Source organism: Lonchura striata, chromosome 16 (assembly GCF_046129695.1).
Source record: "Lonchura striata isolate bLonStr1 chromosome 16, bLonStr1.mat, whole genome shotgun sequence".
In the NCBI taxonomy this organism is placed as follows: Eukaryota; Metazoa; Chordata; class Aves; order Passeriformes; family Estrildidae; genus Lonchura; species Lonchura striata.
The window spans coordinates 14,305,200-14,333,149 of NC_134618.1; the positions used below are offsets into that span (position 1 = coordinate 14,305,200).

Here is a 27,950-nt window from a genome sequence, read left to right on the forward strand (position 1 = left end):
AGCCACTAGAACTTCTTGGGGTTTTTTTTTGGTTCCTCATGCTTATGCCACCTCAGCTGAGCTGTGATGCCTCTGTTCAGCAGGGCTCTGTTTCTTTGTTGGGTGGCTGAGAGTCTCTGAGTCTGTAAAAGTGGTGGTGGGCTGGGGAAGGAGTCAGAGGCCATGGGAGAGCAGTGCCTCGTGCCTTTGGTAGAGAGAGCACATCCACAGGAGCTGGAGGAGTTCACATCTCTGGGTGCTGCTTCTGGTGAGTTATCCTGCCTCTGCTCAGGATGCAGAGACTTTTCTTCCACGTCATCCCTCAGCTTCCCAGGCATTTATCTTAAAATTGCACTATGGACTCACAGCACCATGTTTGGAGACTGATGCAGAGTGCAATAATTTGTTTCCTGCTGAGGACAGAGGGAACCAGGCTTGGGGATCTTTTGGTGAAGCTGGCTGTGTCTGCAGCTGAGGAGCAGCCTGAGCTCCTGCTGCCAGCCCTGCCCTGCTGCCACATCTGCAGCCGTCCGTGGCACTCCTGTTGGAGCCCCTTGCAAAAACAGACAGGGCAGTGCTGGCAGGATGCTCCTGGCAGCAGTGCCAAGACTCTGGAGCTGCTCTCTGCACCCACTGGCTGTGAAGCAGTCCAGATCTGGGGATATTCCAGGAATGCTGCAAAAACCACCTGTTCAGGAAGGTCTTTGGAGGGAGTCGGGTGTTGGCTTCCCAAGCCTGGCATCTGGTGCAAAGGAGTGTTTTTCTAGGAGATAGGCTTGCTGTGTTCCTTCTGGAATAATTATTAAATGCTGGTAGGGCTTTGTTGTATTAGTAATTACTTGTCAAGGCACCTGAAGCTATTAATTCTTAAAAATCAAACAGTACATAATTCCTGAAGAGCCAAAGCCTGGGTAATAGTGAAAAGGAAGTTTGCAAAGCTGTAAAGAGCTGCTTTGCTCACTTTTGGAAAGCACTGGGAAAAATTTCTCAGCTCTGTCCATCACCCTCTGTGCTGGAAAAGGGACACAGAATAGTATTGAAGCAGCTACCTAGGCAAAGAAGCGGGTTGATGGATGCTGTGCCCTTTTCAAACTATGGTTCACAAGGCATTTGAGGATTGTTCTTCAGAGACCATTAAAAAGGAGCTTTAGAGGAGGAAAGACAAGTTTTGTGGCAGGCAGGATCAAGAAGGATGTGTGTTTGCTGGATGGTGTCATAGATCAGAACCACACCAACCTTTTGAAACTAATTGCAGCAACGAACAGTGACGAGCTGCACTTACCTGTCTCTCCTGTGTGTCTTAGGCAGCTCCTACTTTGATATTTAATTGCCTCAAGAATTGGCAATGCAGATTGAGTGGGGGAGGGAAAGGAATAAAAGCTTTTGCATGGTCTAATTGGAGATTTTGAGGGAAGGCTTGAGATCTGGAAATGCCTGGGTAAAGGTGTGCTGGGTGGGATGGGGCTGTTACTGGTGGGAACATCAGTAGGAAAAGAAGGAAAAATGTGTGTAGAGATTCCATGGCTGCAGCTTTGCTGTGGTCTCTGCACTCAGCAGAGATGTACAAGCCCTCTGCGATTCCTCCAGCTGCATCCCAGCAGCAGCACTTCAGAGGAGGGGCAGATGCACAGAGCTTATCTGGTTACATCTCAATAGAGCTCCTGCTTGATATTGCTGGGAGCTTTGAAGCTCTCCAGCCACCGTGCATAAATGTTTCAGGGGTAGGATCCACTCTGAGCACAGAGCTGGGTCTGACTCATCCCAAGGAACAGCCCCTCCTGCCTGGGAGCTCTTCTTTCCCAGATTTTGCATTCCCTTTCTTCTGTCGCTGCTGGTTGTGTACCTTGTACCACCCATAATCAGCTGGAACATGCAAATAGTGTTATTTGCCTGTAAAAAGTCTGATTTTACTTAGCTTCCTTCCAGTTATAGAACTAATTTTCAATACTTAACACCCAGAGTTCTGTGCAGGTGGCTTGGGCTGGCCACCCCAAACATTGGCCTGGCTAACCAGTGTTTGTGTGGAAGGCATCCTTGCTGTCCTTCCATCAGAAGAAAGATACTCAGTTGTAATTGCAATATTTCTGATTGTGACTGAAAGCTGTTGGTTTCACTGTGACCTCTCTACACTTCCCTGCATCTTGTGCCCAAGCAGGAGCTCCTGGCTGTCCCTGCACCGTTCTGCAGGGAATTAGAAGGGATTTCTCTGTCACTTACCATCAGGGGACTCTCCTAGCAGCAAAGTCTGCCTAAAGCAGAGCACAGTGCTTTTCCACAGCCCAGCCTGTACCACACTTGGACTGCCATCCCTCTTACCTTGACATTACAACTTCCGTCAGCTGGCGATGCTAAACTTGCCTCCCATTTCTTTGCGAGCACAACAGGCTAAAAAAATCATCGATGCTAATGCCCGATTATTTACTTCTGTTTTTCCTGATGCCCCAGGTCACTGACTCGGATTACGAGGACGAGTTGCCCAAGCACTCCTTTGTGAACCATTACATGAGCGACCCCACCTACTACAACTCGTGGAAGCGGCAGCAGAAAGGGGTGAAGCAGCACCCGGCGTCCTACAGATACGAGGAGTGCACGGCCAGCGAGGCAGAACCCTATTTCCAGACTGTCATCACGACACAGAGCTCAGGAGGGGTGTACACCCCCACGGGACAGCCCGCGCCCGGCTCCCGGACTCCAGTGACAGGATTCTCGTCCTTTGTCTGAGCGGGGCTGGGGACACGGCGGGACAGCCGCAGTGACCGGTGTGCGTGGCCGGGGCGCTGAACTCTGGGGGACCTCTCTGATCAGGGTAGAAACGGATGGGAACACACCTGAGGCTGGGTTGTTGGTGTTTTGGTTGGTTTGGGTTGTTTTGTTGGTTTTTTGGTTTTTTTTTGTTTTTTTTTTTTCCTTTCTGAAGACAATCAACTCTATAAAAATACCGAGCTGAACTAGCTGAACCTTTGTTTAAGAAAACAAAAAGAAAAAAAAGGAATTCTGAACAGTGATGATTTTAACCACTTGTGAATAGTAGGGGTTTTTTAACCGCTTTTTGTAACACTGCTTCAGGAAGCAGCTCCCATGCCCTTCTCCTCGCCTCTTTCTTTCTCTCCCCTCCTCCTGTCCCACTGCTCCCAAACAAGCAGGTGAATTCCCCAGATGCAACGAGTGACTCTGTGATGTGATTTGAAGAGAAAACATAAAATCTCCCAGGCTCCTTTTTCTTCCTTTTTCTCTACTCTTTTTTTTTCTTTTCTGTCTCCTCTTTAATTTTTCTCTGTCATCAAAGTTAAGTAGTAAAACATAGAAAATGGACACGTTTCTAGGTGACAAGCAGACACCTCTCTTCTCCTTGCTGCTCCACACATTAGGAGCACTGGCTGATCAATGTAGGCTCAGATGTGTCACTGTGTCTGCTCTAAGCTCACTACTGGTGTATTTATATTTAATTACTGACCTGCTTTTTTTTCTTCTTCAAATGGGACCTGCTGCATTCTTTAAATATTCCAACTCCAGGGCCTTTGGAAGAGGAGATGGCTCAAAAGAGCACTGTAGGCAATGGTGGGTGAAGCAAGTGGGAAGAATTCAGATGTAAGGTCAGTTTATTTTTGGTGTGGCTCTAATCCTCCTTGTGGACTTCATGTACCATTTGAATCAGTCATTTTTTAAAAGTCAAAGGACACAACCCAGCAAGCCAGAGGAATTTTTCAATTAAAATTGCAGTGACAACCTAGATAGTTTACTAATTGATGAGGGTTTTGATCATCAGAGTTACCATGCTCTGCCAACAGAAGTTGAACATCCTTTCTCACCCAGACTCTGCAGTTCTGTTTATTGGTCTGTAAAAAGGTACACAGTGGCAGGGTTTGTTTGATTTTATTTTTTTAGTAGAAAGACACACCAAACAGATTGGGTGAGTTTTGGTGTCCACAGGTGCCTTTTATTGATTCTGCAGCTTCATATCTGGGAGAAGCAAAAAAAGTGTCTCCAAATAAAGCTAACCAGGTTTTTCAGGCTTTGGGGTCATGAATTAACCTTGTGCACGTTTACAGCCTGCTTTGTGCACTTGAAACTACAGCCTTTGGAAAGAAAAGAGGAGACTTTTAGTTTATTTTTCATCCTTTTGTACAGCTCACTTTTTGCTTTCTTCTTTTCTATTCTTTTCCTGAGTCTGTCATGTTTAGTAGCAAGTTGTTTACTCACAAGGAAGTTGTCAGGCTTTGAAAGAATCCAAGTAGCAACAGTCCTGGGTCACCAGACTTTTTATCATAAGAGTTTGAAAGGTGAATTTGGAAGTAGGAGAGTTCTTGTCACGCCAGGATCTGGCATTTCCTTCCAGGTGGATAAGCCAGGAAAATTGGTGCTTGCTAATATTCTGTCAAGGCTCATGTGGGCATTGTTACCATGGAAATTTGTCCCTTTTCTCTCAAGGGATGTGGGACATCTGTGGCAGGGGGAGGTGATGTCTTCAGAGCAGGTTGTTGAAACCAGGCTGCCCAAGGACCTGGTTGGGAGTATCCTGGTGGCACCTCAAAGGAGCTGAGGTCCAAGGGCCAGCTCAGCCTTGCTGTCACCTTTCAGTGCCTCTTGGACAGGGCAAACAATCTCAGAACTGCTTTTACTCTTGGGCACTGCCTCCAAGCACTGCTGCTCTTGGTGCATGTTCTGCATAGCTTTGGCACTGGATTGCTGTTCCTCTCCAAAGGTTCCAGGAAGAAAAAGTTCAAAACCAAAAACTCCAGTGGGTGTGTTTAAGGGCTTTTGAGTTTGGGATAATGATCTGCAGCTCATTAGATGGCAAGGGACTCGCAAAGACACGGCTGAGCCAAAACCCTGTGAGTCATCCCCCTCTCTGCACCTGGGTAGGATGTGTGTGGGATGGAGATGGGGCTCCAAAGAGGATGACTTGGAGTGTGCTGTGAAGAGGAATGCAAAGCAAACAAAAAACCCACTGCCTTCTGTGCACTTTGACTGTTCTCTTAAGCCATATGGACTTTGCTTTAATTACTGAACTGCCAAAATTTGTTTTCAGTCTGTGTTTTTTGCTTCTTAGACAAAATTATCTACGTGACTTTCTGATTTGTTTTCCTTTTCCTTTGTCATTTCCCGCATCAGATTACATATTTTAGACATGTTGTTTTTATACATTTGACACAGCAATGCAATTGCTCTTGGAATTTTAATGGCACTTGTCCAACAGGTGTAAGAGGTAGTGCTGCAGGAGGAGCCCTCCAAGGACCACTGAGGACATTAGGGATGTAAATTAGTAGGAAGTAGATGGAACACACGAAGACTTTGCTCCAAAGTGTAACTCCACACCTGCTGAATATTGCCTTACACTTGGTGTAAGATGCAGTTACTCCCTGGGCCTGATCTGATACCACATTAAGGAAAAAAAAGCCAAGAAAATCACAGGGAATAAAGGAAATGGACTTCATGGCCACTGCTCCGCTGAAGGACAACATGGGGAGCAGCACAATCTATACAAAGCGAGAAGAGACTGCTTCTTTTTTCTCAGAACCAACTGCAACTAAAAAGCCTGAGCTTGCTGAGGACCTGCTGAGTTGGCTGTGTGGCTCTTTTTCTGACTGCTGTCAAAATAACAGGTTAGGTGTGATTCCTTTAGGACCTGTTGATCCCAGCAAAGGTGTTTCTGTTCCATTCTCATCCACACTGTTGTCACTCTTGGTTATGTTGTGTTCAGGAGCTGGCTTTTCTGACACGTGGGTTTATTTTCAATAGGCAGTTGCAGAGTGAGGAGGTGCAGTGCCCTGCTCAGCCCTCAGCTGAGCACAGGATGTGTTTTCTGCTGTGCAGGATCGTGTGTAGCTCCATGTGTGGTGCATCCACCCTCTTGCTAACACACTCAACTTGTAAAATATGGTTAATAGGTAGGTTTTATTTACTTCACATATCAGGGAAATTGTTTTATCTGGAAGGAAATATTCCATCAGTTAGGAAGAAAGCTCTATTTCATTGCTGCAATCTTTGGAAATTGCAGCCTTGAAATACAACTTTTAAACGTTAGTTGTCATGTTACAGTAACTTCACCCATTGAATTCTCTTCCATTTCCATCTTCCTGTTTAGAAAAGTCTTGAAAAATGAAGGCTTATGTTTAAAATGCCTTCTCAGGATATTTTATTTTTATTTATTTATTTCCCTTTCCCTGTTTCTCAGGTGTCTTGGTGACTGTTACTGAAAAATAAAAGCAGCATCATGAAATGACCAAGGGAGACATTTCAGAGAATGGTTTAATAGGAGCTTGTTTTTCATGCAATAGCTGTAAAAATATTCAGTCTCCTGCAGGTAAAAAGTGCCCAAGTCTTCACCCCCTGCAGGGCTGAGGTGACAGCAGTCACCACTCTCAGCAATGCTCCCAGCCCCAAACCTCAAGTTGTCCCTGTGCAAAAGTGCACACATGAAAGGAGCTGTGCTGCTCCAGCCCACTCTGAGTAGAGCCTTTTATCCCTCCCAAAATCTATGTCACACGTGGTGTGTCCCTGCCATGGCCCACACCACTGGGTGGAGTATTTTCCATTCCTGCCCTTTAATGCTCTGATGTTTGGGCAGGGCCAGCGCTGTGCAGGTATAAATGGAAGTAGTGACAAGGGACAGGAGAGGGCACTCCTTTGCTTTCATCAGTGACAGTCTCTTATTCCCTACCCTGGGAGTCACTCGTGGAATGACTTCATGGGGAGGGCAGGGAGAGGCAAGAGCAAAGGCTTTCATCAGCAGTTACTAAAGGAATCACACTTTGGCCAGTGATCCCACTTTTGGGAGCAGTCAGCATGACTGGAGAGAAAAAAGAAAAATACACAGAAAAGAAACTCATCTATTACTCTAAAGGATTTCTTTTCCCTCTTTATTTTGAGTGTTAAAACCAGTGATGTTTTGCAGATGGGCCAGGATCACATTTTTCTTCCTTATATCGAGGTCTCTGCCAGAAGCTGCTGTAGGAATGTTTGGACTAAATCTCTTGACATGGGGATGCATTTATTATCCTTGCCATTGCTTCCCTCAAGAAATCCATTGGGTCATCCAAAGATTATCTAATCTGCTTTCCAAAAAGGGATGAGATAGAGATCTTTATACATACAGAGAACTGGTGTCTTCTCCCACGCATTGCTTTCAGATATACAGGAAAACTTGTTGGAGAAAAATCTTTTTAGAAAAGGAATTTATCAGAAACTTTGAAAGAAAGCAAACAACCACATAAGGAAGATAACCTCTATCAGAGGCATTAGAAATCTTGAAGTCCAGAAGCCTGTGATGTGTAAGAGTGACCAAGATGCCAAGACCTCCTGTTTTTACTGATCTCCTGTACCAGCAGCAGCCAGAAGGACACGCGCAGTGAGGGGTGATGTTTGGAAAGGAAGAACCACAGAGCTGCTGGGACATGGGCAGGTTGTAGTGCAGACAGTTCCACTCAGCCTGGAGTTCTTGCTAGTTCAGTCACATTCATTAGGTTGCTTTTATAGGTTGTTGCCAGCACATCTGGAATGCACACATTATCAAGGTGTTCCTAGAAGTTACAAGGTTACCAGAGGTGGGGAAAGGTTTGTTGGTGTGGTGTTCAAATGAAGCCACACATGTGATGATGTGGCTCTGCAAAACCCATTGAAACCTTCTTACGGAAACCACCCTTTAACTGGGAACCTGTTCACCCCAAGACTGAACATGCTGGGCCTTAAAAGGCTCCACCAGACAAGTCATAGAATCCCAGAATGGTTTGGGTTGGAAGAGATCTTGTTTGAACTCCCCTGCCAAGGGCAAGGACACATTCCACTATGACCAGGTTGCTCCAACCTGGCCTTGGACACTTCCAGTCCCTTTTGTTCATGTATTTCTGTACTCCTTTTGTCCTCCCCCTGCCCTCCCAGAAAAAGAAAGCTGCCTTGCACTTTGTGCAGGTATAGAGTTTGCAGCGCCCGACAGCAGAGAGCCACATTAAGCACACACGGACACCTGGGACAGGTGAGATTTGTTTGAACAAGGAGTGAAGTACCATTAGCACTTGAGATTCAGGCTCTGACTCAGAATTTTATCTTCTCAAAGCTGCCACTTGCCCACTTTAAATGGCCTTGGGGCCTCAAGACTTGACAGGAAATTCATTATTTCAATGCTGTTTGATCACTGTGCACTTTCTTGGGGCTTGAATCACTGGATATGGAGACAGGACTGGGGTTACAGAGCTTTATATCAAGGTATTTTCCCATTTGTGTCCAATTCACTAGATTTGGGAATTTCTGCTACCACTGAATGGTGGCATTCTGCAGGTGGGAAGTGCCACCAGGGCTGCCTTTGATGTCATTACACCTCTGGGCCATGCTGGGGCCTGTCACAGTGCAGTGGGAGCTCTCAGGTAGCAGAAATGTGCAAAACCCCCATATTCTGGTGAGTTTGTAGCTAGTCACTTTGCCTCTCTTGGGCTGGAGTCCATCTTCTGATTTTGTATCTGCTGTCAGCTATGGGGTAGGACCACCTCACACAGCTGTGTCTGAGCTACCCTTCGGTGTACTCCGGTTATCGGATCATTGCTTTTAATTCAGTGTCTCCTTGGAGATTTGCCCTGGATTTTTGTTCCACACCTCTTGTTAGCCTCACCTTCACCACTTCACTATTTTATATGAGAAAGTTACTTCTTCTTTTGCAAACTTGCTTCTGATTAAAAGAACCCTTTTGGAAACATCTGTGTCCTTGGTACATTTGTTCTGCAGAAGGGAAAAAAAGGATTTTTCCAGACTCATCTGTTGCTGAAGAAGTTTCTGGGTGCCTTGCCAGCATGCTCATGAGTTAACAGCTCAGGACACTGAGAATGTAACACGCACTGAAATTCCTCACTGTTTGCTCTGGACTGTAAAATCTTACAACCCCTGCTGCTTCTCAGCTAAGCTGACACTCTGAAATAGTTTCCACACAAAATTTGATCAGTCTTAAATATTTTATGATTTTGCAGCAATAAACTTCCTCAGATCCTTAGTACAAGAGAGTCAAAGCCCGCTCAGAAACAGAAATCCATGGGGCCAACATTTTTCATGCCTTTGTCCCCACCCCACCAGTGTTGTAGCAGTTGTTAATCAGTTCCCACAAACGTGCAGATGTTGGGGAGGCAGGACAAGGTCCCAGCTGGAGAAAATCAGGGCAGCTCTGTTATTCCAGGGTGGTTGGTTGTGCTTTTCACCCACTGAACATCTGGCCTCAAGAAGTAAACTAAACAGAGTCAGGTCAGCTACAACTCTGGTGGGAGAAATGAGAGCAAGAAATCAATGTTTTCCAAGTGGGAGAAAGGATGAAAAAAAATAGTCAAACTGTGGAGGAAAGAACTCATATTCTCCTGCTCCTGAAAAGAATATTATAAATAATGCAGTGTTGTATAAATACAGGCAGCCCTTTGCAGCTGGGAGCTTGTAATAACCCAGAGGTATCACTGTACCCATTTTGAAGATGAAAATCCTCCTGCCACAGCATTTCGTGAACGAGACATTATCCTGCAAAATTGCCATAAGGTGCAGAAGTGCTTTTTTGAGGCCATTTGGCTCCAAAGTGTATCATCCTCCAGCTTCCAGCCCTTACTCTTCTCAGGATGTGTTTCCCCCACACATTTTTGTGGCTAGGATTGGAGCACGGACATAAACATGGGAGTGGATGGGAAATCTGCCACGGTATTCATAGCCTAAACAATACCAGAAAAAACAAATTGGCTTCCCGCCCTGTCCTGAACAGCACAAGCAGTGGCTTGACTGAATCAAGTAATCTGGGCTTTCATTACTGATCCTTTTCCTGCTATTTGTCTCTTTTGTTCCCTCTTTTTCCCTCTGAGTTTTTGCTCCAGGGTTATTTATTTTTCTCCTCGATCCTTTTCTTTTCTGTTTTTTCTTTCGTAAGCCTGCTTCTTGTTTTTATTATTTTTCCTCTCCTCCTCTTGCCTCACTGATTATTTTCATCTCAAACCTGCATTTCCCACAAAATCAAAAGGAACTTAACGTGAACACATGTTTTTGTTGGGTTTTTGTTCACTTCCACTGTGCTCCAGGAGTTCTTTAGCTTTGCTGTCTTGTTTACTTAGAAATGCTGGGCACGTCCCTCCAAGCCAAGGCGGTGTGGCCGCTGACTTCCCAGCCTGGTAGAAACCTTCATTAAGTAGGCAATTGGCACGTTCATCACCATTTGTTAACGAGTTAGGATAATCCTAAATCAGACGAGGCTGATGTGTGAAGTCATTCTTCGAGGCTTTACAAGGCTAATTTGTCAGCAGCGCTGAAACCTGTGAAGTCTTGTGGAATCAGAGGATCAACACCTGCCTGTGGAGGAGCAAGGAAGCTGCTCATGGTTGCGTGACAAAAATGTGTTCGGAGGAAGAAGAGACCAACACCCACAGTGTCACTCAAAGGTAATTCCCTGCTTTGTGCAATTTCCAAGGGGCTCTGTGCACTTTTTATGCTGATGGCACACACCTTAGAAAAGCAGCTGCAAGGACTTGTTCTTTACCCTGAGCCTCCTCAGTCTGAGTTTTGCCCTTTGTGCACTTCACAGAAGGTGTAGATAAGGCTAAAAGGCAAGTTGGGAAAAAGAGCTGGTGTAATATAGCTGGGACCTCATGCCAAGAGTGACAAAATACCTAACAAACACAGGTGACCTTACCACAGCTCTGCCAAATTGGGAAGGATGAATATCCCACCTGTGGTAGGAGGAAATTGAGGCACAGGCCAGCTTTGCCTGTGGGACCAAGGCACAGTCTGTGTGGCTGCTATCGGTGTGCCCAAGTGGCCTTGACTGCAATGTCCTCAGCACAGGGCAAAGAAAACACATCTTTCTTACAAAACAGCAGGATGAGTTATTTTTGGGTCTTTATAAATTGTCTGTTTTCGGCACTATCATTCTTACCCTACCAGGGGAACACAACTGACCTAATTAGAGTCTAATTCCAACAGTACAAGGCTCAGCTTTTAAATATAAACTTTTTCAATCTTGAGTTATTTCTTATGTATGTACTAGTACATCTGATTGGTATGAACCCCAGAGGTGGAGGGCAGGGGAGGAGCAGGGCAATGGGAGTCATCAAAAAGCTGATGGTGGGAAAATTGGGATAAACAAGGGTCAATTTTCAGCTGTATTTATGAGACTGACTTAATCTGCTGGGAGACCGTATCCTCTGGGATTAAACCTCACATCAAGTGATGGAAATTGGGAAATGTTTTATCCCCCACCATGTGGAAGACTGGCAGAGGAAGGATTCAGTATTTCAATCCTCTCTCCAGCAAAATACATCCAGGGTGATCGATGAGGACACTTTCATTGATCCATAGCTGTCTCCATGCCACAGAAGAAATTAAAAGGTGAGAGAAAGATGCTTGTTTTCAATGAAGCCTATTTCACAAAGCCAGCAAGGGTTAATCCAACCAGCCAAATGCTTGGCTTTAGCTGCAATAGAGAAATCCTATGAGGCTGAGTGATAAGCCTCCAGCCATACCTGCTTGGATTCTCAAGGACTGCCTGAACATGTCAGGGATGGCTCACATCCAGCAGCTGCTGACAGGGAGTCCACAATGCCAAATGACTCAAGAGCCAAACAGCTTCATCCCTGCCCTGAGTTCATATCCAGAATGTGTCCAGATAAAGCATCCAGAACTCAGAGGAGACAGAAACAATGGGCCAAACTCTGCCCTTGGGCAGCAATGTGTCTCTGAATGCTGGGTCTGGCTGAACAGAGATCCTGACTCCAAAACAGATTCCAGAACACTGGATTGTTTCTAATGTGTGTCCTTGTGAGATAGGGTAGGTTTGGAGGTAAGGGGATGGTGGTAGAAAGGGCTGCATGTCATGTGTTTGGAGATGATAGTTTCAGGGTCATGTCATGATTTTTGTCTTTTCTGGCTTGATTTCTGGTTTGGAAGCAGCTCAGCAGAAATTGAGGTCATTGCAAGTGGTGCAATAACATTTTCTGAAAAAGCACTGGCTGCTTCATGCAGTGAGACTGAGCTACCAGCTGGAAGGTCTGAAAAGCCAGAGTTGTTCTCTGGTACAATGTGAGACAGGCAAAGAAGAAGTTGTCCTTGGAGGAGCTGGTGTCCGAGCATGAGCGGGGAGTGCACACAGCACTGCCACCGCTGTGCTTTCCAGAATTGGTTTTACACTTTAACACTGGCTGCAGCTTATGATTTTCTATCCTTGCTCAGAAATTATAGAGGAGTGAAAGGGAGATGGGTTTCAGCTGTCAATGCTTCAGGAGCATTCAGCAGCATTGCTAGATGAAAGGAACAACGTGGTCTTTTTGCTCTGCAGAGGTCTCAGAAATACCCAGGCATGAAGTGCTGTGTGGTTTTGGGCTTGGTGAGAGGGAGGGCAGAAGCTGGTGCCAGCCCTTGGTCCTCCCCTGGCTGCTGGAGCTCTTTGAGGATGTCATACATCTGCTGCTTTCCCATTTAGTCCTTTCAAGAGGCTCATTTGAGAGCAAGGTTTGTAAGGAAGAGCAAGGAATAAACAGCTCATGATGGCGTTTGTGGGATGAGAGGAAAATAAGAAGGGAATTGTTAAAGATGGGACAATCAGTGAATAAAAGCCTGGTTATTAATTGGGTTGACATTTTGCTATGGCTGTTAGAAAGACTGTGTTACAACATGACTTTTCCCATAGTATGTGTAGGAAAGGAAAACATTTGGGTCTGTAACACAGCAGCTAACGAGACATTATCTTGCAAATAAGATAATAAGCATTATCTTGTTTGCAAGACAATCTCTCATTCTCTCTAACAGAGACCCTGAGATGCAGGGGAGCATTTGTCTTCTGGGGATGGACTTCCACCACTGCTCTGCACTCATGCAGGGCTTCCTCTCCCTTTGGCCTGGTTCAGACCTGCCAAGCAGACAGTAGTAAAATCACCTCTCCTTCAGGAAGGACCCTCGAGTTCGAATTTTTGTTTCTCTTTCTCCGAGCTTATAAAAACTGAAATTCTGCATGAGTTTTAACATATGCCCCATCAGTTCAGTTGCTGCTGTTCCAGTTGGTCTAGGTTGCATTGTCCCATATTTACTGCTGACTACAGCCAGTTATCACAGTTCATGTCTCCTTCTGTTTGTGTTAGCCATGGTGACCATCAGCTTTTGAATCCCCACAGATCTCAGTTCCTTGGCCACCTGTTCCCCTCCGGCTCCTAGGAGTGCAGCATGTTGGCTCAGCAGAAGGAACACAAACACAGAAAGGGTACCCAGTGCATGAAAACACTCTGCCATTGCAAAGAGGAGTGGTAGATAATGTGTGAGTTAATATTGAACTGGGATTGTTTCCAGGGTGGCACAGCAAGAACAAACATGCCAGGAACCACTACAGAGTGAGGGATCATGTGGTGGCCAGAGGACAAGCGTGGGAGGGCAGGGCCATGGCTTCAGTGCTGCCTGGGACCATCACAGGCCACCCTGCTGTGGGGGAAGAGGGTCACACTCAGTTACTCCTCCTCTCCCCAGGGCATAAGAATAAATAGTCTTTTAATAGCACTGTGCTCATCCCTGGGGCTCCAGCAAGCCTTTTTAGAGCCCTCGGGATTTGTTATTAATGAGCAAAGCAGTGGCAGTGTGTTGGTGTCAGCAAGAAGGGCAATGTCAGAGAGGCTGAGGCCACGTGTGCTTATGACCCAGAGAGGGACATTCCTTTTGGACCACTCTGGGTCCTTCTTAGCTACAGGTCTCTAACCCTGGAAACATCACAAGGGCTGTGAACCAGCTCTGCCTTCTAATATATAACCATGCCTGTAGACCAGCACATCAGAGAGGTCACAGGCATTGATGTGGCTCCTACCAACAGGATTTAGTATCTCTCTTGGAGGTATCTCCTATTAATAAGTTATTACCTGAAATGAGAGGGGTGGGGGGAAGCAACAGTTTTGTGAAAGAGGTGAATTAGAAGATGTCAACTTGCAGGCTGTTGCTGTTATTTTTCACTTGTTTTAGCACATCTGCTGCACAAGGGCAGTGGGGAGCACTCATTGCTCCCCTTTTGTACCACAAGATGTTTTTGCTGGATCACCAGCCTTGGACAAACAAGAGTTGTGTAGCCCAAACAATAGGCAATTTTCTTCCCTTCTCTTAGACAAGGGGCTGGGATGCCACAGCAGCCCCTCACCTGCAGCCCTGTTGTGCAATTTGCTTGCCCACAATGCTAAATCCCTTTAAATGTTGCCAGAAAAATTATCTGGAGAGCCTTTCCCTCTGATTTATTCCTCCTGGGTGCCATTTCAGTGATATTCATGTTAGAAAAATAGTTTCAGTAAGTACAGAGTATACCACCACATTTGCTCTAAAGGGTTGTGTAAGGATAAAAGCATCACTAATACATGCAATTTGTATAAAATTATTTGATATTGAGTGTTCAGAATGGCCCCACCTGCAGCTCTGAGTCATAGCAGCAATTTTGACTGGGAGGTGGACATTTTATCAACTATGATTTTCTCACATCTGGGGTGCTGGAGAGACACAGCACTTCAAGAGACCTGCAAAAAAACCAAACCAAAAATCTAGTTACTAATTTGTTTTGGACAAATTAGTAATTTCCTTGTATGCAAAGATGCTGCACAGCTTATTTACATATTTTGGGGGCTAGAACTAACATTCTTGCTTTCCTCTGAAGTCTTTCCTTGCTTAAGTTTCTGTGTGAGGGAGGAGAAAATACTGAACCACAAACCCACTTTCTACTGAGAAATCACAACAGCTGTTAAAAATGATTGGAAAATCAAAGGGTTTGTGTGAGGGAGGAAATGCAGCTAATCCCAGTCTGGGAGTTACTGCTCTAGCACCTGGTTTCTCCTCCTGCCTTTCACTGCTGTTCTTTATATCCTTCTGGTATGGGACCTGTCAAGAAGAAGAACCAGCCTTTGTATGCAAGAGAAAGGATAACTCCCTGAGTACAGTTACTTCAAGGTGTCTTAAAAGGGGCAGATCCCATAAAATGGAGACTAAAGTTCCTGTCACAGCATCCTGGTACAGCTCAGCTCTTCAGAGCAGCCTGGAGAAGCAGGAATCAGGGATGTGCCTTTATAAAATGGTTAATTGATTACTGCCAGCCAGTGATTATGTGAATCATTGAGCACATCGTGGCTGTGCGATGCTGGAGATGTCTGAGACACTGACCTACCAAAATTGGCAGTGCTGCTGCTCAGCTGTTCCTCATAAGTGTGGAGGTCACTGCTGGCAGCTCAGCACAGGCTGTGTGTGTTTTATGAGGCAAAAGAAATGTTTAGGCAGAGGCAAAATCCACGGCTGGCCTGCAGGCAGAGCCACGTGAGATCTGACTGGCAGGTAACTGCAGAAGCACTTGGGTTTCCTTAAGGCTGAGCATGCCAAAGGCAGGGAGTAATGTCTGATGCAGGTGAGAGTGATGTAGGGTCATTGTGTGTCTACTGGTGTCTTCAGGGAATACAGAGAAGGGGATGGTGCTGACTGGGCAGTGGAAGAGATTTGTGGCCCTTCCTAGTGTGACGGGGACAAGGGACACCGCAGCCTGACCCATCCCCACACACACCCACCAGCACGGGGTATTTGCATATGCTGGAGCTAAACTGGCCAGAGGCTCCAGTGTGACCCCATACACAAAATGCACTTCCCACTTCTCTGACAGAATGCAGACAGCCCAGTGTCTGTGCCTGAGGGGGAAACTGAGCTGCCTAAAGCCAAATGCCATCATCTTGTGCAACCTGAGTGCAGAGAGAACTCCCGGGGCAGAGGGGATGTGGGAATCCATGCCCAAGAGATGTGGGAATCCGTCCCCAGGAGAGGTGGGAATCCGTCCCCAGGTGAGGTGGGAATCCGTCCCCAGGTGATGCGGGAATCCGTCCCCAGGTGATGCGGGAATCCGTCCCCAGGTGAGGTGGGAATCCGTCCCCAGGTGAGGTGGGAATCCGTCCCCAGGAGAGGTGGGAATCCGTCCCCAGGTGATGCGGGAATCCGTCCCCAGGAGAGGTGGGAATCCGTCCCCAGGTGATGCGGGAATCCGTCCCCAGGAGAGGTGGGAATCCGTCCCCAGGAGAGGTGGGAATCCGTCCCCAGGTGATGCGGGAATCCGTCCCCAGGTGATGCGGGAATCCGTCCCCAGGTGAGGTGGGAATCCGTCCCCAGGAGATGCGGGAATCCGTCCCCAGGAGAGGCGGGAATCCGTCCCCAGGTGATGCGGGAATCCGTCCCCAGGAGAGGTGGGAATCCGTCCCCAGGTGATGCGGGAATCCATTCCCAGGTGATGCGGGAATCCGTCCCCAGGAGAGGCGGGAATCCGTCCCCAGGTGATGCGGGAATCCGTCCCCAGGAGAGGTGGGAATCCGTCCCCAGGAGATGCGGGAATCCGTCCCCAGGAGATGCGGGAATCCGTCCCCAGGTGATGCGGGAATCCGTCCCCAGGTGATGAGGCCGTGCCCGCACAGCCCGGCCCTGGCGGCTCCCTGCGGCTGGCGGGTCACCGACTCAGGCAGAAGCTCCACCGGCACAGGTGAGACTACAAGTTACGCTGCCACAGGATCGAATCCTTCAGAGGATGTGCCTTTCAGTTTGGGCGGGTGTTTGATGCAGGTCTGTCTCCTCCAGCCCCTTCCCTCCTGAACCCTAAACAGCAGATACAGGGCGTGACACATGGAGGAGGGAGAGGAGGCGCAAGGGAAGGTGCACAGACACCCCCGGAGCTGGCACAGACGGCACACTGGAGCAGCTCCTTGTCCCTCCAGAGGCAGCACGAGGAGCTCGGGACGCTCTTTCAGCAATTTCCAGCCTCAGGGGAGCGGCAGCTCGGTCCCGGAGAGCCGGCTCGGGGGGACGCGGCCCTGAGGCGCCGGGCGGGCGGGAAGCGCCGCCTCCCTCCGTGAGGCGGGCCGGGGCGCACAGCGGGCAGCATGCCGCTCCTGCCCAGCCTCTCCCCCGTCACCTGGCTGCTCCTTGCCGCCTTCCTGTGCCTCGTGTCCCTGTGAGTAGAGGCCGGTGCCCTGGAGGACCGGGCAGAAGAGCCCGGTGCCGGTGGGGTTGGAGTGAATTAGCGCTGAAACCACGCGGGGCCCCGCGCTGCCCTCCGGGCACAGCGAGCGCCGCTCGGAGCGGTGCGGGGCCCCGCTGCCAGCGGGGAGGAGCGAGCTGGGCTCGGCGGGGAGGGAAAGTAAAGGGAATAGTTGGGTTTTTTAATCTTTTCCCATGAAGGAGCTTCCGGTTGTTTAAAGCCATCAGCGCCCGTGGTGTCCTTGGGCTGTGCCAGCTGGGGGCAGCGCAGGGTGATGCCGGAGCTGCTGCCAGCAGAACCTCCCCGATTAAGTAGTTCTGTTGGCAAAACTTCGGCTTATATGGCTCAGGGGAGCTGTAATGAGCTCTACAGGCTAAAACTTAATTTTGCTGTGGTAATTTATGTCCCTGCCCTGCCGATGTAGCGCGGCCACCTGAGCATCGCAGGAGGTCTTTGCAAAGGCAAGCACAAGGGCAGGCCTCAGCTTCAGAACTCAATCGCTCCGAGATCTCTCCTGAGTCACCTGAGCCACGTTTGCCTGAGCTGGGCAACTAAATGAGGCCTTGAGGTGCCCAGGTACACTGGTTTGCATAGGCTGGGGTGCAGCTCCTTTCAACCCTTGTCTTCCATCAAAACGTACCCTAAGTGATCCTGCATTTGTTGCAAAGAGTATCCTCAGCAGAGCTGCTGCTGGTCCATAATTTCATAATTTCTGTCCTTGAGTGACAGAAACCAGTTATTTAAGAAGTTCCCTGTGCTTAGGAAGAAGTATCTTCTCTTTTCATTGTATAAATGCTTCTCTCATGCTCTTTGTTGACAGCTATGGGATATGGCCCTACCAGACCTTCAAGAAGCTGGGCATTCCTGGCCCACGGCCCCTGCCATTTGTGGGAACTTTCCTGGAGTACCGACATGTGAGTACCAGCAGGTGATGCTCTGTAGTGTCTTAGATCCTTCTTGTGGCTGCTGCTGTTTTCCCCATTCTTTGGGCATCTCTTTCATTTGTCCTTGATTCAGTCAGATGAAAATTGTGCTTTTAGGTAGGAAGCTCTTTGGACATGTGGAGAACATAAAAGTTCAGGCTAACCTGAAGGAGGTGTGCTGTATTTAAAAACTACTTTGTAATTTAAATTTTTTGTTTCTCCCTGTGTTTCTACCTGCTCTTGAGCAACTGAAGTTCTGTTGGAAACAAACAAATGAACAAAAACATTGGAGAGATTTCTAAGACTGCTGTTTTCTGGGAACTGCATGTCCCTTTGCTCTTTTTATCATCAACATGAAGAGGCTGAATGCTTCATCCAACCACTTACTTTTGGGCCAGCCTGAGACTATCAGACAAATACATTTTTAAATAAAACTCAAATATTATCAAGCTATCAAACCTCATCAAATAAGGCAGATGAGGTTCCTCAAGGCAGTAGCTGACCACAGGTAACTGATTGCAAATGCAGATTAAGTGTATTGGCTTCAATAAAAAAGAGGTGTTTTATTGTATTTCCTGATTCAGGTCATTCATGTTGCCTCTTACTAATGGTTTAGTGAGCCTTATGTGTCTGGTAAGTTTCATTGTTACATGTAACATCAGTTAAAACCCTAATGGAAACAAAATAAAAATCTGTCTTCAGTAACTGCAGAGGAAGATCGTATGAGGACAAGACAGCAGCAGCTCTAACTTGTTGAGCTGAAGGCAAAAGGACACCCTGGGATCCAGTTCTGCCTCCTAACTCTGCTCACTAAAACTTTGTAGCCTGTCATATCTTGTCTTCTTTACATTTTTAGATCAGGTTGGTTGGTGGAGGTTGAAAGTACCTTTTTATTTTTTCAATCTCTGCTCTCTTTTTTTCTCTCCAATGCAAATGTCCCCTAAGCTTAAGATGATGTTTAAGAGGATCATGTACCTCCCAACCTCAACCTCTGCCACTTACAATGGGGCTGTGGGATGCACTGTGCTGCCATCTGTGGCCTGCTTTGATCACTTTTCACTGGCAAACTGTTCATTTCTCCTTTCTTCTTTTCCAGGGAGTCCACAATTTTGACCAGAAATGCTTTGAAAAGTATGGAAAAATCTGGGGGTGAGTTTCTACAGAACAAAATACCAAATTGGGGTGCTCCACAATCCCAGAATAGAATGGGAAAAGTTACACTGATGTTACATTCATCAGTACTGTAATTCCAGCTGTGACAGCCTGGGAGAATCAAGGTTTATCACTGGGGAAGTCTCCACCCATCTCTCCAAGGCTTTTCTCCTGCTGGGATTTCAGTGTGGTGTGGGGCTGGGATGGTGATGGCCAGTTTATGGGGTCATTTCTCTGCATAAGCTTTGAAAATCACCTCCACTGTTTGGTGTCAGTCTGAGCCTCCTGCCTTTGAAGCTGCTCTTCTGTGTCTGGAGCAGAAAGCAAGCTGCAGGCTGCCACAGTGTTTTTCATCTTGCTCCCTGCTTCTCCCAGAGCTGGAGCACAAGCTACCTTTTAACCTGCCTCCCTGCTCCCTGCACAGTGCTTGTTTTATGCAGGGGCCTCTTATCACGCTTCCACTGAGAACCTCTCAAACCAAAACAAAATTGCTCTGCAAAAAAAATCCTGGGAGGCTTCATGAAACCTGATGCATTTTTTCAAAAGATTAAATGTTTGCAAGCTTCTTGAAGATGGCAACTTCCCTCAGCTGTGGCACAGGGCTCTCTGCCCTTTAGCCCACACCATGACTTTTAAGTTTTTCTGTCTCTGTTCATTGGAAAATGGAGGAGACAGATGAGGTTTTCACCTTTGAGTGCCTTGTAGGCCAGGCAGGAAATCTCTTTCTTCCACAGGTAGATTGTTTGGTGTGGATTTCTTGTCTCCAGCCATCAGTAGTGGAAACAACTCAGACAGCCCAAGTGCAGGGGATCAACATTGTGGCAAAAAGCTGCCTTTTATCTAAACCCACACAGCTTTGGCAACTCTTCCATACCACAGACAATAGCTAGAAGTGCTCATGCTGCCCATGTTTGTCACTGTCATTCCCTTTCTCCTCTTTTACTACATAATAAACAAGTTTCAGCCTCACCCTTCCAGCTGTTTTGTCAGAGGGCCCAAACACTTTGTGCCATGGCTCTGGCCATTGACAGAGCAGGCTGCTTTTGCTCCAACTGATCATGAAGGATAGACTGACTGTGGGTTTCTATTGGCTTAGGTTTTATGATGGCAGGCAGCCTGTGCTGGCTGTTTTGGACCCCATCCTCATCAAAAACATCCTGGTGAAAGAGTGCTACAACATTTTTACTAATCGCCGGGTAGGTACTTAGTCCTGTGCTTTGACTTTCAGTACAGAGCACATGCAGAAAAAAGAAGGAGTTTCTTCTTGGTTTCTATTTTCCTCTGAGCCCTTCAGCAAGTACTTGCTCTCTGATTTTCCCCAGTTTATTGATGGTACCACCATCAAAACCCTGCTAGGGAGGTGTAGGGGCCACTCTGGCTGCGACATCAGCCTGGATGTGCTGTAGAGGCTGATGTCATTTATGACTCTTAGAATTTTGCTTCCATTTTTGTTGTTTGCTGGTTGAGGTAGAGCTGACATGACTTCAGGGGCCAAGTCAGTGCTCCATGGAAGGTTTTTCTTTGCATTTCTGTCACATGGAAGGGGGCTGTAAACCCTCACCTGTCTCCTGTTCCCCTGTGCAGAACTTTCGTCTGAACGGGATCCTGGAGTCAGCTCTCAATGTGGCTGAAGACGAGCAGTGGAAAAGGATTCGTGTAGTGCTGTCTCCAGCCTTCACCAGTGGGAAGCTGAAAGAGGTAAAGCACAGGCTGCTGGTATCCATAGCTGGAGAAGAACTGAGCAGACCTTCCCCTCAAATGGGGAAGTTGTCCTGTTTGCTAGGACCACATCCATGAGCACCTGCATTGTTGGTGCCATTCAGCAATACAGTGTCTGGCTGCCATCCCAGGGAGGGAGTCAGGAGAAGGGGGTGGGGAGGAAACAGCACGAAGGCATTGCAAGATGAGGCTGTTGGTCCTATGGCCTGTATGTTCATCCTGCTAAACACATCACTCACACCAGGCTTGTCCATTTTCCATGCGCTCAGGAGCCATGTTCATCCCAGCTGGAGTGGATGCTAAGCTGGAGTGGGAGCTGTTTGTGGATTTTTGAAGGCAAGCCTTGCTCAGTCTTAGTCAGATGAGCTCTCTGAACAGGTTGTTAAGATGAGAGAAAGCAGTGACTGTGGCCTGGGAATGAGACCTTCCCCTTGCTTGCCCTTCCTCCCCAGACCAGATGTGGAAAGTGGCAGGTGGCAGATGACAGTGTGTCCCAGCCTTGTTTGGTGGCAGGGAAAGAGTCAACACTGCTTTGTGCTTTGGTTTGCATTTCAGATGTTCCATATCATTAATCACCATGGTGGAAAATTAGTGAAAAATATTGAGAAGAAGGTGGCTAATGATGAGTTTGTGACTGCAAAGGAGTGAGTAACTGGGGCTGACAGGAAAGGGTTTGTATTCAGTGTGGGGAAGGGGCTGTTCTGAAGAGCCTTTTTCATGCTGCAGCATGGATCCCTTGTCAGCTATGGAAGCAAACTCCACAGCAGTCATGAGCATGGCATGCTCCTCAGCAGTGGGTTTGCTGTGCTCTGCTCTGCTCAAATGGGAGAGCTGTGCCCTTTCCCCATTTCATTTTACTGGGGATGCATTTTGAGGTAGGAAGCATTTCCCAAAGTTTTTCTAGAAGCTGCACAAGATACGGTATTTTTGGATGTCATTTTTGCAATCTCTTTTACAGATGAAAATCAGAATATAATTGTTGTTACCCTAGACTGCAGTTCAGAGCTTTCCAGCTACCACTTAGGTTTTTGAAGCTGAAAAAAGTTAGGGGAATGAATGCAACAGGGAAACTTCAAAAATGAAATGATCCTGCCAGATCAGGGCAGACCTACTATGTTAGGACTGTGCAATAAGAGAGATTCCTTCTCACAGGGATTGTTCCTAGATGGGTTCTTATTTTCTGCTGTGGTTGGGTTCATCTCATTCACTCTCTCTTCTTCTCTACTCAGCATTTTTGGAGCTTACAGCATGGATGTGGTGACCAGCACTTCTTTCAGTGTCAATGTTGACTCCATGAACAACCCCAATGACCCCTTTGTCACCAACATAAGAAATTTCTTCAGTTTAGTTTCCTGAGTCCTGTGTTCTTACTCTTAGGTATGACAAACCTCATCTCATACAGCCCTGAGTCAGTATCAAAGGTGCTGCATTTTCTGGAAGCTCCCTTAGTAGCTTTGAGTCCTTTTTTGCCATAGGGGAGATGCTTAACACTTTGCAGAATTAGATTTACAGTCTCAGATCTGCAGAAATATTTCCCCAAGGAAACCACAGCCAGGATTTTCACAGTCCATGTGGATCTTGGCAGCATCCTCCTATGAGGAGAGACCCTGTTTGCAGAGATGGTGGAGAGCTGCTCTGTCACAGAGAGCTGCACTTAATGTGGTATTGTGGTCATGAAGTAACATATGAAGGAGGTGCTGTTGCAGCCCAACCGTGGTTAGGAAAAGAGAGATGGAGGCAATAAAAAGGGTCAAGGTCCAGATGTACTGCTCCTTTCTATGCTTTGAGCCAGTTTTGATTTTCTTCAGGACCCCTTTGAGCTCAAGTGTGTTGGTCTCTTCTTTCCTTTTAGTGTTGTTCCCCTTTGTTATACCTGTGCTGGAAAAGATGAAGGTGGCTCTGTTACCCTCAGATGTCATGGATTTCTTCAAGAATGTCTTCACAAAAATAAAGAAGGAACGGGAGAAGGGCAGCAGCACAGTAAGTCCAACCTAGGTGGCTTCTTCTCTTCAGGAAAAGCTCTGAGTACAGGAGGAATGTGGTGGCATCTTCAGAAGCTGTGGTGTGTCACCTGTTCTCCAAGCTCACCAAACCCAAGAAAGGCCAGAACCACACCCTGCTTGGGGGTCCAAGTGGAGAAAGTATTTGTGTTCCTGAAGGGTCTGTAGTCCAGACCTCATCGTGTACTGAAGCTGTGAGTGGAGCGGGTGTCTCAGCAGGGGACTTGTGCTGGACAAGGTTTGCCTCCTCCCCACCCACATCTTCTCTGCCTCTGTTTCTCCCCAGGACCGGGTGGATTTCCTGCAGCTCATGATTGAATCGCAGAAGTCACATGATGGCTCCAAGTCTGCTGAGACCAACTTGGACAAAAGTGTGTCTTGAGATGTGTCCTCCTCTCAGGAGAAAGCAATAGTTCCTTATCCATTTAAAAGAGAAGTAGGGAGAGGATTTTAGTCATTAATCCCATGAAAGATTTGGGGCCTCAGTAGTGGGGCCATAATGATGTTTATCACAGGTCAGCCATATTTTTATTATATCTAGTTTCCTGGGATAATTTCTGAGGTGTGTTTGTGCAACGAAGAATAAAAAGAGTATCTCCTTACCCCCATTTCTTACTCTGTTGTCTCTGAAGGCCAGCAATGTTGGCTGTATATCAAAAAGCACACAAAGCACATATGCTGTGTGTACCTTGCTTACCTGTGAGCTCATCTCTGTTCCCTATCCTAGGTAAAGTGTAAGAAGATAAAGGCTCAGCCAAGGCATAGTCAACTCAAGTCTGTCAACTCAAGGCAGGATGCTTTTAAACTTTTGAGGTGCCAGGACAGGGTACTTGTAGGGCACACTGCTCTGCATCGTGCACCCCTCTGTGGTACCAGAGGGTAAGCTGGATGTTTCCTTTACCAGCCATTATGTAGCTAGGAGTAGCATTACCTAGACTGATGACTGGGATCCTGAATTCCCAAGGGTTAATTACTGTAATTTTCAGCTTCTTGTATGTGCTTCTATGTCTTTTTTCAGCATTAAGTGATGAGGAAGTTCTGGCCCAGGCTCTTATCTTTGTCTTTGCTGGTTATGAGACCACCAGCTCCACCCTCAGCTACATAGCCTACAACCTGGCCACCCACCCTGATGTGCAGCAGCGACTCCAGGACGAGGTCGATGCACACCTGCCTAACAAGGTAAAGGAGGGTGGGAAGATGCTGGGCTTGTTCCCACCTGCCTTGCAAACCCAGGTTGGAAACAGAGTGGCAGAGGTGCTGGCACTGAGATTTCCCCCTTCCCTGGAAGCACTGGGGGGCTGTAGGGGTGGCAGTTGCAGTGCTGTGTTCTCAGTCCTCCCGTTCCTCTCCCAGGCCTCTCCCACATACAACGCCATCATTCAGATGGAGTACTTGGATATGGTGGTGAGCGAATCCATCCGGCTCTACCCCACCGGGGGCCGGCTTGAGAGGGTCTGCAAGAAGACTGTGGAGCTCAATGGAGTGACTATTCCAGAGGGAATGGTGGTCCTGATCCCAGCCTTCGTGCTGCACCGGGACCCACAGTACTGGCCAGAGCCGGACGAGTTCAGGCCTGAGAGGTGAGGGCCACATGGGGGAATAGCTGCATGCTCAACCTTAGCCCTGGGAGTGGAAATGGCAGCAAAAGAGGGGAATGCATGATTATAACATTTAAATTAGGCATTTATCATTGTCTGACATCTAGTCCCAGCATTACCGTGAGGGGAGTTTTATGATCTACATCCATAAACTGTGCATGGAATTTAATTAACTGCATTGAAGGGAGCAACAGTGAGAGCAGCTCCCAGCAGCTGTAACACTGAGGGGTTTATGGCCAGATATTAAAAGCCATTGGGTGACTGGCACAATGCCCTGCAAATCAGCAGTGGAAGGGCAAAGATGGGTAGGAAAGAAAACTCAATTTTTAACTCAAATTCTGAAGCAATCTTTGCTTAGGAGCTCTGTCAGACCCTGCAAAATGATGCAATAGCCCAAGGCAGACCTGGGATACCATGAACCTGGTAATCTTTAGGTGGCCACCAAGACATTGATGCTTGGTCCAGAGAGAACAGGACCAGACCTCTGCCCTTGCACCAAGAGCTGAAATACCCCTGGAAACTAATCCTGGTATGGGAACGTGGTGACCTTTGAGACAAAACATGGCAGTAGTATCAGGCAGAAACACCTGTGAAGCCTGTGGTCACTTTGTGTTGGATTCAGAAGGAAACACCCAAATATAAGTGCTCTGGCAATGGGCCAGACTACACCAGTTTCTCCAGTAGCCACATCCTTATTCCAGTTGTCAAACTTGGCATGGGTAGCTGGACAGGAGCTCTTTAGGACTCACTTGCCTTGCTGGGAGTTCATCAGAGGGATGTGCTGGTGTCTCAGTAGTGAGATACTTCACTTCTGACTTAGCATAGCTGAGGTTTGTACCTCATGCACAGGGAATGAAAAGCTTTTTGACATGAAAACCAACTGATCACTAAGAAGTATTACTGAAAATGCTCTGTGGCAAATTTCTCTGTAAAGCTGATTGTACTTCCCTGTTTTTCATGATGAGGAAAGGAATGGGGCTGGCATGTCTCAAAAGCAGCCCTGTCTTTAGTCACGCAGTGGGAGAACATCTTTGTGTTTGCTCAGTCCTTTGATCTATAGGGAAGCTGTGGAGCTGTAGACCTGTGTGGTTTAGGGTTTGAAATCTGGGTTCAGTTTTGGAGCTGAGAGGGAGTTCTGAAAAAAGAGCAGTTATGAAATCCATTACTGTATTTCAGGTATTCCCAGGACACCCAATGCACCTGGATTTGCACAACCAAATCTGAGCATTGGGATGAAAGCAGAGGCATAACGTATCTATTGAGACATAAATAAGGGACTTAGCTTCTAATATACGCAGAAATACCAAAAAGCTTTTCCCTTCCCAGACCCCTCATTACTTCAGATTAGGAAGCTGACACGTCCTGCAACAGAATGGCTCTTGCTAACTTGGTTTTGTTTGTTTGTTTGTTTTGGTATAATCAGGTTCAGTAAAGAGAGCAAAGAGGGTATTGACCCCTACACCTTCCTGCCATTTGGGGCAGGCCCCAGGAACTGCATAGGGATGAGGTTTGCTCTCCTTGTTGTGAAAGTGGCTGTGGTTGTCCTGTTGCAGAACTTCTCATTCAGACCCTGCAAAGACACACCGGTGAGGATCTGTGGTGATGTGTCTCATTATCTGCCCCTTACTCCCTCTGAGATGTCCTACTGTTAGATGGGAATAACTGTTTAAATCTTCTCCGTTAATTTTAAGGGGTTCACCACAAGTTACTTACGTTTTGTTTAAAAAGCCTCTACAGAAGCGTATTTAATGTTGGTGGGATGTTTTAGGCTGAAATCCCTGAAGTCCTGTGCCTATCTTTGGGTGCACCTAAATTGTGGGGTGCTCTCTCCCCCACAGTGCACTGTTGGTCTGTTTGACCCAGATTAGGAAGACCCTGCTCCAGAGAGCAGGAAGAGAATATCCCCCAGCCCGTGCCAAAGATGTGTTTTGCAACACAAACACTCTCTGTGGGACATTCCAAGACAACAAAATTCATCTCTTATGACCCAGGGAAGTCCCTAAATGTTAGGGGTTTTCAAGCAAGCACAAAATGGGTTAAGTTTATATTGATTACCCTCTCCCTCTTAGGGGCTATGCAGGTTCCCACCAGGCTGGTTTTGCCCAGTGAATGCTGCATACAGATGAGATGGCCTTGCAGGGTGGTAGTGTTTGACATGAAATAAATGCAGGAGCTGTTGGAAATGATGTGTCAGTCCAGCCCTGCTGAGAGCACGGCAGCTCCTGTGCCTCAGGCAGGCAGCACCACGTTGCTTCCAGCCTGACCCAGCTCCCTGCACTCACTGCTGCAAAAGGCTGGGCCATTATTACATTCTGTTTGTGAGGAGAGCTTTGGAAATCAGAGCAGAGAGGGCAACAAGTCACTCAAAGGACGTTTGTTGTAAGAAACAGAAAAGTCCTTATTAAATTATTACTTGGCACGGGTGCTCAGCTGGAATCTCTGCAGATTCAGATTGCAGCTCAACTGGTAACCTGGAGGTGAAAGACTGTAATAGTCCATTAACAATGGAGTGACCTATCCACCCTCCCCCAAGTCTAATGACATTTTTCTAGTCCTCTGCAATCCATAAAATTGATTCTTTTTATAACTGCCTTTAATTAAAAGGAGACAAGTTAAATATGTATTGTATTATTGGTGCCCATAGGTTTATGGGGCTCTTTCAGCCCTTTTTTTCTACAGAAGGTGTCATGTACATCAGAATGGGAGGGAAAATTTCATGCTAGAACATCCCTTTGGAACATGCACATGGAAGTTGCAGCCTCCTCTCACTGCTCCACTGATGGCACTTTGGGCTCCAAGCCATATTTAAATTTCCTGAAACAAAGCTTACTGCAATATGGGAGGTGAATGTGGCCTGTTGGGCTGGGGGTGTGTCACCCTTGTCCTGATGGGGAGAGAGGGAGCTGGGATATGAGCAGCATCCATTGGTGGGGGAGACTTTAAACACTTAAATTCCTCCCTTGCAAGATGATTCCTCCAACACCAGCTCTAAATCTTGTTTCTAAAGAGATTCCCAACCTATCCCATGGAAACCTTTGATGCTGAGGATGCTTTTGGTTTGCTACTCAGTCTGAGCAGCAATTTTAGTTTTACTCTTTCTGGAGAGTTTATTGCTCTTCCATCTCCCATTATGATCTAGCTGCCCTTACTACTGACACACTTGTGCATTAAACAAAATGGCACTGCATGCTCCCATTTAGCTGCAGCACCCAGGGTGGGGTTTGGCTGCTCTTCCCTCCAAGTGCAGCCTGTTGATCAGTGCACCGAGCTCTTTGTACGGCTCCAGCTGAAAGCCAGAGCTCACCAACCAGTTTATCCAAGAGCTGAGGGCTGTTAAACACCTGCTGGTGGCTGCTTTGCATGAGCAAGAGTGCTGGTCCTGCTGTAAGTACACCTGTGAGCTGGGAAATGCATTGAAACTGAGTGGTAGCTGTGATGTGTTTGAGCTGTAGGGCTCCTGTTGTCCTGTTTGTCCTTTCTCCCAGCTGATGTGGTTGTTTTTTCCCCTCCTGCTCAAGATCCCACTGGACCTGGACTCGAAAGGTTTCATGCAGCCAAAGAAGCCCATTGTCCTGAAGATGGTCCCCAGAGCCCAGGCTGACCTGAAGAAGTGAAGGAA

At 47.2% G+C, this 27,950-nt stretch overlaps 2 protein-coding genes across 2 annotated transcripts in view; both read left to right on the top strand.

Moving 5' to 3' along the window:
* The window catches only part of SDK1 (sidekick cell adhesion molecule 1), a 376,424-nt gene extending 372,718 nt beyond the window's left edge, over positions 1-3,706 (top strand). The window contains exon 45 of the mRNA XM_021549399.3: positions 2,425-3,706. Coding sequence (XP_021405074.1) covers positions 2,425-2,700 — 276 coding nt within the window. The 3' untranslated portion in view covers positions 2,701-3,706. The remainder of the gene's footprint in view (positions 1-2,424) is intronic.
* Positions 3,707-16,827: 13,121 nt separating this feature from the next.
* LOC110481576 (cytochrome P450 3A12) lies at positions 16,828-27,945 on the top strand. Its single transcript, XM_077786961.1, is given in 14 exon segments — positions 16,828-16,912; positions 17,760-17,853; positions 18,959-19,011; positions 20,111-20,210; positions 20,599-20,712; positions 21,289-21,377; positions 21,963-22,057; positions 22,060-22,110; positions 22,586-22,713; positions 23,020-23,104; positions 23,752-23,912; positions 24,087-24,313; positions 25,755-25,917; positions 27,850-27,945. Coding segments are annotated over 14 exon segments (1,527 nt in total). The 5' UTR covers positions 16,828-16,841.
* Positions 27,946-27,950: the final 5 nt, after the last annotated feature.